General features: G+C 41.0%; 1 protein-coding gene across 6 annotated transcripts in view; it reads left to right on the forward strand.

The window, feature by feature from the left end:
• kirrel3b (kirre like nephrin family adhesion molecule 3b) overlaps positions 1 to 12968 on the forward strand; it is a 216534-nt gene that overhangs the window by 146954 nt on the left and 56612 nt on the right. For all 6 annotated transcript variants that reach the window (XM_039647441.2, XM_039647443.2, XM_089135277.1 and 3 more), the window contains exon 4: positions 2917 to 3074. In XM_039647441.2, the coding sequence (XP_039503375.1) occupies positions 2917 to 3074 (158 nt within the window). The remainder of the gene's footprint in view (positions 1 to 2916; positions 3075 to 12968) is intronic.

The following is a 12968-nucleotide window of genomic DNA, read 5'->3' on the forward strand; positions in this document are numbered from 1 at the left end:
TCAGTATACTTTATTTTAGACAGAACATCCATGTTTCGGCGATGACGGCATATTTTCTGTGACAGTAATGTTTAGGAAGCGACCACATCACATTGTATAATTTTAACTTGTATAATAAAACACTACTAACTATACTAATATACTAATGATTGCATAACTGTACAAAAATTTAGTTAAAATGTGTTCCCTTTTGTCACTACCGAAACAATGATGGCATGTTTCGGTCATGACTGTTTCGGTAGTGATAATTGTAGATACTTTTGAGCCTAAAGATGATAACCAGCACATGGTTACTGGTAGCACAGATCTAAACAGCTGTACACACATAAAACAACATTTTATGGAATTACACCCAAAAAAAGTGCTTGGTAGTGACGTCCCTTAAAGTTACACACAGATTTTAAGAGATTTGAACACATTTCCCTCAAAATGATGGTACCTATCTATAATGAAAGAGAGGCTATGAGAGAGAGGGACACAATAATATTTCCTGTTCAAAAATGTTGGGGTGTGGTCAAAATCAGTCTAAGCCAATGGACTAAAACAAATACTGTAAAACACAGTGACATGAAAATGACAAAATTATATTTTAAAAATATATTTTGAAAAAAAATATATATATATATTTTAAACAACAATTAATTTATTATTTATTTTATTATTTTATTTTTTTTAATATTTCAATATCATTTCACAAGTTGAAATTTAGGGGTTAGGGTTCGGGAAAGCCGCCTCCCAATTGAAAGTAACCAATAACATATTTTAAATAGTATTGTGGGATTCAATAGATAATAGACGGATCTTTGTAAACATCAAAAATTGTAATACTTAAATGCTTTTTTAAATGTATTAATTTTTTTTTTTTGGTTGTCGGACAGCAGTTTGCACCAATTCTGTAGAGTGGCCCATAAACATTTGAATGTACAGGTATATGTCAGTATAGCATTCCAGTTTAAATGTGATTTAACTTGATTTAAAACATGCCCATACAGTGGAAAATCTGTGTAAATACGCTTCCAAAAAGTCAAATGACTGAATCATTTGCTGAAACATATTGCTCTCGTCATTCTGAAATGCAGAGATTGTTACAAAACGTCAAGTAATTTATAGCATTTAATAAAGAGCCACTGTTGCTACGACTTGCACCAATTTCCCCATAAGGGGCCATTTTGTCTTGTTTTTTAGCAAATGGAATGGAAACGGTTTTGTGGTGATATTTCCATTTTTAATTAAATTGCACTCGTAATGTGGATAGCAACTTACTGTGTCTCAGTGGTGCCAGATCTAGCATACCCTAACCTACAACACATCATCCATCAACTACGTATATCAGAGAACTGAGGCTCGCTTAGAAACCAGCTGTAGATTGAAATGCCCGGTCAACACCATCAGTCCAATGTTTCAGTTTTACCTTAGGATCACACATAGGGTCAACATCGTATACCATCAACGTTCACATTAAAAAAAAAACTGCACGTGGCTTCTTCATCATCCCAGATTTTTTCCTACAGATCCAGATCTTTAAACTCTCATCTGTGGGAATAATTGATATTGTTTGTGTGCGCAGCTGAACAAACTCATTGAATACTTTTAATAGTGTAAGCAAAGATTGAATAGCTGTCTTTTTTCAGTCCAATTAAAGACCCCAGCGCCGTACAATTCTGAACAACCTCTTCTTGACTGTAATTATCTTTCTCTTTGCAGTGACCTCCTCTCATTGTGTCCTCTTTCTTTCTTTCTTTCTCTCACTCACTCCGCCAGCTGCTTACTAACTTTGATTTTCTCTTGCCCCAGATCTGTTCAGTAATGAGCATGCAGGGCAATCAATAATTCACTGGCGTTTGAATAAAACCCAGGATGATCAGGTTTGGGTGTGTGTTAAACAGAGAGAGTAATCAGTGCCATTCATGAAGTTGTTTTCTGCTGGTCTTAACAGCCCTCACACAATGTCTCCTGGCTGCTCTTAGATTGCCTCTACGCCCCCTCAGTCCTCACTCGCTTTTTCGCTTCCATGCTGCTATTACGTACGCTCCACACACACACTGCTATGATGGCTTCCACACACAGTGCATACAAATCACACCTGCTCTCTTTAAATGCAGATTAAATTAAACCTTGTTCCTTGATGCGTGGCCCACAACGTTGTTCAGAATCCTGTAAGATGTTAGTAAGGTGTTTTTCAGTTGCAGCTTTTCTCTCCATGTGTACTTGATGTGAAATGATCTAAATTAAACAACCCAGGGTTATTAAAAAAAACTGCAAAAATGATATTACAGTAAATTGTTACAGTACATGTTTAGCGACAGTCAAAACTTAAGTGGGTGGCACTATAAAGCATGTTCAAATTTCTTAAAAATAGATAAACGTTACTGTGACTGCAGTTTGAAAATGAAACTGGTGAGTGGCGTTCAAAGAAAATAGACTATTGACACTAAACCTATAACTGATAGTTAACAAAAGCAACAATGTCAGGCAAGCCAAACAGATTTCAATTAGCTGATAGCTATGCACATATTATGTGGCGCAAACGTCAAAATGTAGTTTACAAATTATACACAATGGCAAATGTGTGTTGAGGTCATAATGCACACAATGAGTCTTCGTTAATTGATAATCAGCACCGTAATCATAATTTTTTGTGAAAAGCAATAAACTGCTTCTTGTGTTTATTTCAGGTAGACACTACCTTCAGGTAGAGGCATGTTTTTCAATGAGCCTATAGGTTGCAATTAATTTGCAGGCACTGGAAGTGACTTACTAACCTTTATATGTTGTGTAAGTTTAGTGTTTCCCAGAAGATAATCTTACAGCTCAGGGGTTCACGTTGTAGTTCATGTCGAAATCTCAAAATGTTGAGTGCGTACCTGGTATCTTGGCAGATTTCCCAACATTATTTTCCTTTTCCTTCTCGTGTAGTTCCACCTGAAGACCCAGTCATCACCGGAGGGCCTGTGGTGAGCCTGAGAGCGGGCGACCCCCTCAATCTGACATGTCACGCAGACAATGCCAAACCCGCCGCCTCAATCATCTGGATCCGAAATGGGGAGGTGCTGAATGGAGCCATGTACAATAAGGTAAGGATTGAGGGATGTGTCCTAATCATGATGCAGTGAAACGTATATGATTTGCCACATCAAAGGTAGCTAAGAAATGCATAGTCTACCACAGCAATAAAATTGGTCAGATTTTGGTCACTTTGTATAACTTTTCACATTGAATATGTATCTCGAGGCCACAACTTCAATCTCATGACCGCAACATAAGAATGTGATTTCAAGACCATGACATAGTATCACGTTCCCACAGGTTAATATTAAATTTCCACAAATTAAAATCTTGTGGCCTCGACAAAACTAAGTGAAACAAGCATGTCCCCTTCTGCTTCTGGTTATGATAACCAGAATAGCGTCAGATAATGTCTGCTGTATTTTGATATATGTAACAGATATACTAGAGGCTGCAGTCTTTAGCCTCCTTGTCAGAGTGCCCGACTCTCATGCCGGAGACCCTTGTTTGAGGCCCGCTCGGAGCGGGTCGAGTAGGACCCGAGTGGAGGGGTGACATTGGTGCCGTGACCCGGATGTGAGTGAGGTTTAGGGGAGTGAGTGTAACGGAGGCCAGCTAGTAGTTGCTGTGCAAGTAAACCTCACTCATCTGATCTCAATAGGCCCAGGTTCGAGGCCCGCTCGGAGCGGGTCGAGTAGGACCCGGGTTACATTGGTGCCGTGACCCGGATGAGAGTGAGGTTTAGGGGGGTGAGTGTAACGGAGGCCAGCTCAGTAGTTGCTGTGCAAGTAAACCTCACTCCTCTGATCTCAATAGGCGTTCTAGCGACATACGCTAGACTCTGTAGTCTTTACTCTCACGCCGGAAACCCAGGTTCAAGGCCCGCTCAGATTATTAGATTATTTATGTGTGTGTTAGAATATACACACATAAACAAATTATCCGATTACTCGATTAATCGATCGATTAAGTGCTAGATTAATCGATTACAAAAAGAATCGATAGCTGCAGCCCTACTTGTGTTGGTTATGAATGGATTTGTTTTGGTTATGACTGGACTTGTCTTGGTTATGAATGGACTTTTCTTGGTTATGAATGGAGTTGTGTTGGTTATGAATGGACTTGTCTTGGTTATGAATGGACAGCGGGTCGAGTAGGACCCGGGTGGAGGGGTTACTTTCAAGGTACTCAAATGTAAAGGCAAAAGTATATAGTTATGACATTTCGAATAAAACTTACAAGGCCATTTTCTTTCTCTCTTTTTAAATTAAACTCATACATGGATGAATTGTACATGACAGTTTATTTTGGCCTTCCCCAAAATAAAGGTATAATTCCTATACAGCAAGTTCAGGCAACTATCAATATGTTTTACATTTAGTTTTGTTATATTTCTCTAGAGGCAATATATACAGGCAGCTTTCTCCATTTCATATGAAATGACCACTTGTAGTGAGAGCCATCTGTGGTCCTGATTGCTTGCACCATCTGCACTCCTTCGCTTTAGCCTTTAGCTCCGTTTGATTGGAAGAAAATCCCTTGAAATCCAGCCTCTAACTGAAATGACAGAGACATGTTTGTCCTCCTTACCCTGTGAAATGTGTCAACACAAACAAACAGATGGCAAGATAAGGCAAAGCCATATTGTTTTCCCCCGAATCATTATTTCTTTGAACGGTCCTCTCATAAAAAAGGTCCCTATTTCCTATTATTCTGATGTTTGAATGGGATATGTGATCAAGCCCCAATCCTTGTGTCATAATCCTGTTAATAATCCAAAAATAATCAAAAATAATAATATTTCAGCTCTTTTGCTGACAGCTCTTCTGTCAGTCTGAGGCATCCGAGAAATCAGCACAGCCGCAAAAATAAAGAGTGTTTGCAAGATCCTCTTGGCTAATGCTAATGCTAATGCTAACGCTACCCCCTCTTTCCACCTCATCTGATTATTGGCTGTTTCTAAAGAGCAGATAAACACCATTGATTTAGCTGGTGTAAGTGAATGTCATATTGCCCATCAGCACACTCGCTAAGGGAGGCATCGCTAATCGAAGGACGAGTGCTCGTTGGTGTTATGACGGGTGTGAGGGACAGGACATTGTGAAGGATGTAGGCAGTTGAGCTCTTTAATATCTCTATTCATGCCATTAAAAAGAAATGCAGTCAATTAAGACACAATCACTCGGTCTGAATAATGGAGAATGTGACGAGCGGAAACATTCCCATACTCCCCCTTCATCTGGCTCATAATCGAGACAAATGAAGGCCAATGTCTGTATGAAGTATGCAGCGAATATGTCTTTCTATAGGACTGGCATTTCTGCTATCGGAGAGACTCAATAATTCAAATGACTGTGTGTCATTTTTCCATTACTAGTTTTATAATGGCCTCTGAATGTCATTACTTGATGAGCTGCAGTAAAACACAGATAGAGGTGTTGTAGATAAGGCGATAAGGCACAACAAAGGCACACGGATGGGATAGAGGAAATCGAAATCGGGTCAGCGATTTGAGAAGTTTGCCTAGTGTGCAATATTTAAAGGGGCTATATGGAAGACCATTCATGTATTGCTTTTTTATTGCCAATGTGAGAACAGCTTGCAATGAAAATTATAAAATGAGACCTTGCCCAACTTCCTAGGTTATCTATGAAAGCCTGATTGACTGATTTGTATGTGAAGGACTCAGATTTTGCCGGGAAAAAAAAAAATGTGACGTTTACGCGCTCTCTCTTCTGCGTGACACATGAAATTAATTCTTATAGAAAGATCAGAAGAGCCAAAAATGCAGAAGAGCCATTCTGTTCAATGTCAATGTGTCATGCAGAGAGAAACTACAGTCTATATATACAGTCTATATTCTCAGATATACTTTATAATCAAACTGTCATAACAGTGTAATTTAATTACCATATCTGTCGCCATGATGCCAGTGTCACCGCTGTCATTTATGTTGTGTTTATTTTGTTACTGAAAGGAAAATGTGCAGCACATATTTACATATCTAAACGTCGGTCTCAGCAGTGTAGACAGCGACAGGTTGTTCATTAACAGTATATTGCTGCAAAGGAATTTCCAAATTATTTCTATTTCTAATCAAATAACGAGAACATACTTTGCCTTGAGTATATTGGGGAATTAAATCACAGGTAGTCTCTTATATGTTAAGTGTGCATTTGTGTGCACGAGCAATAAGTTGCCGACTGCAGTTCACTTGATATATAGTATATATATAGTCCCGATATGTCGGGAAAAAAATATCGACTTGGACTTGCTTCCTCAAAGACTCGGTCTTGACTCGGACTCGACTGTATTTGAAAACCAACGGACTCGGTCTCGACTCGAACTCGACCCTTCAAACACTCGGTCTTGACTAGGACTCGACTGTATTTGAAAACCAACGGACTCGGTCTCGACTCTGACTCAACCCTTCAAAGACTCGGTCTTGACTCGGACTCGACTGTATTTGAAAACCAACGGACTCGGTCTCGACTCGAACTCGACCCTTCAAAGACTCGGTCTTGACTCGGACTTGACTGTATTTGAAAACCAAAGAACTCGGCCTTGACTCGTACTCGACCCTTCAAAGACTCGGTCTTGACTCGGACTCGACTGTATTTGAAAACCAACGGACTCGATCTCGACTCTGACTCAACCCTTCAAAGACTCAGTCTTGACTCGGACTTGACTGTATTTGAAAACCAACGGACTCGGTCTCGACTCAGAACCGACCCTTCAAAGACTCGGTCTTGACTCGGACTCGACTGTATTTGAAAACCAACGGACTCGATCTCGACTCGAACTCGACCCTTCAAAGACTCGGTCTTGACTCGGACTTGACTGTATTTGAAAACCAACAGACTCGGTCTCGACTCAGACTTGACCCTTCAAAGACTCGGTCTTGACTCGGACTCGACTGTATTTGAAAACCAAAGAACTCGGCCTTGACTCGGACTCGACCCTTCATAGACTCGGTCTTGACTCGGACTCGACTGTATTTGAAAACCAACGGACTCGGCCTTGACTCGGACTCGACCCTTCAAAGACTCGGTCTTGACTCGGACTCGACTGTATTTGAAAACCAACGCACTCGGTCTCGACTCAGACTCGACCCTTCAAAGACTCGGTCTTGACTCGGACTCGACTGTATTTGAGAACCAACGGACTCGATCTCGACTCAGACTCGACCCTTCAAAGACTCGGTCTTGACTCGGACTCGACTGTATTTGAAAACCAACGGACTCGGTCTCGACTCGGACTCAACCCTTCAAAGACTCGGTCTTGACTCGGACTCGACTGTATTTGAAAACCAACGGACTCAGTCTCCACTCAGACTTGACCCTTCAAAAACTCGGTCTTGACTCGGACTCGACTGTATTTGAAAACCAACGGACTCGGTCTCGACTCAGACTTGACCCTTCAAAGACTCGGTCTTGACTCGGACTTGACTGTATTTGAAAACCAACGGACTCTGTCTCGACTCAGAACCGACCCTTCAAAGACTCGGTCTTGACTCGTACTCGACAGTATTTGAAATCCAATGGACTCGGTCTCGACTCGGACTCGACCCTTCAAAGACTCGGTCTTGACTCGGACTCGACTGTATTTGAAATCCAACGGCCTCGGTCTCGACTCGGACTTGACCCTTCAAAGACTCGGTCTTGACTCGGACTCGACAGTATTTGAAATCCAACGGACTCGGTCTCGACTCGGACTCGACCATTCAAAGACTCGGTCTTGACTTGGACTCGACAGTATTTGAAATCCAACGGACTCGGTCTCGACTCGGACTTGACCCTTCAAAGACTCGGTCTTGACTCGGACTCGACAGTATTTGAAATCCAACGGACTCGGTCTCGACTCGGACTCTACCCTTCAAAGACTCGGTCTTGACTCGGACTCGACTGTATTTGAAAACCAACAGACTCGATCTCGACTCGGACTCAACCCTTCAAAGACTCGGTCTTGACTCGGACTTGACAGTATTTGAAAACCAACGGATTCGGTCTCGACTCAGACTTGACCCTTCAAAGACTCGGTCTTGACTCGGACTCGACAGTATTTGAAATCCAACGGACTCGGTCTCGACTCAGACTTGACCCTTCAAAGACTCGGTCTTGACTCGGACTCGACTGCATTTGAAAACCAATGGACTCGGTCTCGACTCAGACTTGACCCTTCAAAGACTCGGTCTTGACTCGGACTCGACTGTATTTGAAAACCAAAGAACTCGGCCTTGACTCGGACTCGACCCTTCAAAGACTCGGTCTTGGCTCGGACACGACTGTATTTGAAAACCAATAGACTCAGCCTCGACTTGGACTCGAACCTTCAAAGACTCGGTCTTGACTCGGACAAAGCATAGGTGTTCTCGTCCCCATCATTACCAATTAATATATATATAGGGATATAGGGGCAAATTTGGTCAGGATGCCGGGGTTACACCCCTACTCTTTTTCGAAGGACATCCTGGGATTTTTAATGACCACAGAGAGTCAGGACCTCAGTTTAACGTCTCATCCGAAGGATAGTATATATATATACTATTTCTTTCTCCTGCTCAAAATCTCCACTTTCCCCTAAATTTAATTTTCCCCATAAGACTTCATCCCTGCTTAGATTTCTGTATAATTAGTGAAGGCTTTTAAATAGCAATGTTCACCATGAGAGAATATTTCAAAATTTCAGATAGAGTTCTAATTAACTTTAGTATCAAACCGAAAGTGGCAAAATGCTTCACGCAGCTGAAGCCGGTTGCACACAGCGCAGCTCCAAAGAAACACAAGCCCGACCGCTGCCTTCACGCCTCTTCTGTTAATGCTCGAAGCATCCGTCTCTGCCTCCACCCCACGACTCTCTTCTCTCCCCACCGCACCCTCCTCTTAATTAACCTTCTTGCGGTTTTGCCACTGAAATTAAAAGTGGGAGAGGAGAGAAGTAAAAAGGCATCTAATTAATTGCACCGTAAAATGGTGGAAATTAATCAGAACTGGAGGTGCAAGATTAAATTAGTTAATCAAAGAATGGCTTTTAACCCCAGGAACAGAGAGAGAATTATACACTCTTTTTGAGGGAGATGGAAAAACAAAGCCTCAGAACACTTATCTCTCTTAAAGTGAAATGAATATGTGGTAATAGGCGGCGAAATCTGTGGCCGCGCTGCTCTTCAATTATTGTGGCTGATTCGACACACCTTCCAGCGACGGTTCTCGCCTGAAAACGCGTTAAGGTACTTTGCGATGACATGCTAATGTTGCCTAAATTGTAGTATTAGTGCGCCTCGCGGTCTAATCAGCAAATCGTTGCTGTTTTTTTCTTTCCAGACGTCAACCTTAATTTCACACAATCTTTCTCTGCGCACTTCAAAAGGATGTTTACTGACATTTGTTAACCTTTAAACAGAGTGAACGGCGAAATGAGGCCAACACAGACACTTTTTCAGATTTTGATATTTGACAAGGGACAGGCCCATTTGACATGCATATACAGCTGAGGCATTGTGCCTTAAAAACACATCTAGTTTTGACATTTCTAATTCTGTCTCAGGTCTCATTCTTAAGCTGTATTCTCCACTTCTGATTTCCACCCTTCACTTCCTGTAGGAAGAACTGACACGCTCCAGGCTGCACCACCAGAAATTATCTATTTGTAATTTGGAGCTATTTTTGGCCCAGTCCTGGTTAAGTGTTGAGTTCTTGGCTGTTTCAGGCCCCATTCAAGATTAATGACTTCAGACAGGCCCTGAGCAATGAGAGAAACAATCCGGACTGTGTCAGGCAGGATATTACATTGACACATCCTGTGGCTGACAGCTTGTGTCTTTCAGATAGAGAGGTGAGCACCTATTCTGCTGGAGCTACAGTCGTCATGCTCGCTGTTCGACTCTCTGACAAACACAGTATGGAAAACATATGCGGATGGGGGGGTGGGTTGGGGGGATTAATGTACTGTAGGTAGTTTGAACATAGGTTGTGTTTGGTTGGGTGGGTTCACTGGTATGATGCAAATGTGGCTCGACCAACAAACTCAAATTCACTGCAGTTATCAGCTGAAATTTAAAGCGGTCATGAACTGGCTTTTTACATTTTTTTTAATATTTTGTCAACTTATGAGATTCGAACTCTGTTATGTATAGCTTTTCTAATGTAGTAAACTTGCTTGGTAGCTCACCTGCTACTACAGCGTTGCATGTGAAACAAAGCACTCAAGTTTGAGAGCCATGAAACATGAGTCACAATAAAAGAGCTCAAGCCTCAGGTTTAGTGTAGGTGGTAGCATTTTAGTGCCACTTACCAGACATTTAATTTTAGAACTGTCATGATATGTACAATAACCAGATTAGTAAAACATTGCCATATTCATGTTCATCTGTTTCTGATCGAACTGAATGCATAGTGCCAATCACTGGACATATTACTTTGAAAATGTCACAAAATCTGCAAGAAATGTGATATAAATTTCACCACAGGAACATATATTAAAGGCCAAAAGAGTCAGACCAAGCAGACAACATAGGTTCAAATGGTCTCAAAAGAGCAATAACAAAACCCAGAGAAGCACTTTCATTGAGAAAAGTGCCAACAGTATCATCCGGCATCATAATAAACTCATAACAAACAGCAGCTTGACAAATGAAATAGCAAGCACACCTACTTTTTGTGAACCCCACGATAAACAAATACTCAATGGGCACAACTAACAATTGTGATCAATAAAGGTGAAACACTAAAAAATATCTAATGAGCCAACAAAAAATCGAAATGTTAAAACAGTCCTGCAGGTTACAAATACACTCACACATTCACACTCGCTCTATAGCTTGAATAAATGCATTTCAACAATGTAATCTCATGTAAAATTGCTGTATCTTTTGAAGAGCAGTGCTGTGTGATGATTTTGTTACACAAAACACAGCAAATCATGGTAGAAGCTCCATTTTGTTCAATCAAGGTTTCCCGAAACTCACTTTCAATTTCAAAATGGCTGCCGCATGAACATTGCTGATTACTTTAATCTGAGGTTTACCCGAGTCTCAACTTCAAATTCAAAATGGCTGCCGTGTGAAATGGAGGGTGGAGAGATATAGCTAGTAGATGCAGTGCATAATCTTGAAATATTTCAAGGTGAATTGGATTTTGTTTAAATTCTTAGTAGGCATACGGTTTTATGCATTTTAATAAAGATTATTTGACTACCGAAAAAGGCTTTTTCAGTTGTGAGAAAGCTGAGAAATGTATGGTTTTACTCAAAGATTCTTCATCAAGGCCTTTGTGGCACCTGCAATAACACATTTTAGTGTGTCCTTATGCCTCCCTTTCTTCTATCCTCTTCTCCTCTCTACACACTTTCACTTTTTCCTCTCTGTTGGTGGGATTGTGAGGTTTCATTGCTATATTTCAAATCGTTGCAAAAAATGATTTGGTAATTACTACGATTAGCTATCACTGGCCTCTGCAATGGCGTGACTAATTATTAGTGAGTGACTATTATGGTTCAAAAGTACATTATTCTTCTAGATTCCTTTGGAGAGCTGATGACATTAATACATGGTCTTATAGAGACACAGATTGGGTCTTGACTGGCCACCCACGCAACTGAGTGCTTTTGGCATTAAAAGGCCACAAGCTTCTGTGGGGGTTTGGCTGAAGAGACATTTTACTGGAACACTCACATGCTGGCAATTGCACTTTCATGAAACAATGTGCAATGCTAGATTTTGGGGGTGTATGTGTGTGTATTTATACACACGTGAAACATGTTGTCAGCACTGATCTGACGATTTTATCTGCAAAGTAATTTAGCAACTTAAAAGCTACATGCCTCTAAAATTATGTTTTGGAATAAGCATGGGAAGAGATTTTTATTTTGTTATTTTGCTATACGTGTAATGTGCGAATCGGTGGGCGGGGCTAACGGCCGTGTTGAAGTAGGCGTTGATTTTCTTCTGTGAGCATGACCACCATAGAGATTATAATCAAAACCAAATTGGGATACTTTTCCCAAAAGCATCGTAAGTTGATCGTAGAACAATTGCCACCAATGGTCTCTACGATCAACTTAGACTTGGAAACGCATCCCGGCTGTTTTAGTTGTTGGTAGAGTCTCTGAGGCACCAGCTGTAAAGGATCCGCCCTCTACTCATTTGTATTTAAAGACATGCACAGCATGTTTTTCCTTCCACTCAAAAATTGGCATTTACAATTTTGTGTTAAATCTTGTAAAAAGGGACATCATAGATCCCCTTTAAAGAATTTGTTTTGCCTTATGGTGTTGCTTGACCAGCCAAACCATGACCTTGGAACCAGCAGCTTTGAGAATCAATGAAAAGGAGAATTGATAAGAGTAAGAGATGAAGAAATAGTGAATATAATGGTGTATCTCTCATGTCTGCAACACAAGCCAGGAATGCCTGCTGCATTGGCCAATTTATTCTGGTGGGTGACGGTTGTGTTGGCCATGCTGGTTACCATCTCTCTTCCTCTCTGTGAGTCATTGCTATGTGACAGAGAGTGTGGATTCTGCCGAGCGCTTCCAGATGGAGCTCTACGCTGGGCAGGCAAGGCCTAGCAGAGACTATGACCACTGGAAAAGAAGATTGATTTCTTCTGTGGTGTACAACATGCCACGCACCAAAGCTTCACTCTCAAGCTGCACAAAGGAGCCCACAAACATGCTGTTTTCTCCCAAAAAAACAATCAGTCCATGTGCAGACACCACTGCTCCTGTGGACAGCTTGAGTTTTTTTTTTTTTTTTTTTTTTATCCCAGCCTTGGGTTTTATTTTGAATGATGTTGTTTTGTGCCGTCTTTTACACACTGAAAAAATCACCAGTTTAGCTTTTCCTTTAATTTCCCTAACATCCATATTGGGGGTGGAGCCGAACCCGAATACGGTATTTGGAAAGGCACAAATAACGTGTTTTTTTACAAATACTTATTTTGAACAAATACTTTAAAAAAAAA

This window comes from Pimephales promelas, chromosome 10 (genome assembly GCF_988280905.1).
Source record: "Pimephales promelas chromosome 10, fPimPro1.hap1.1, whole genome shotgun sequence".
NCBI classification, from domain to species: domain Eukaryota; kingdom Metazoa; phylum Chordata; class Actinopteri; order Cypriniformes; family Leuciscidae; genus Pimephales; species Pimephales promelas.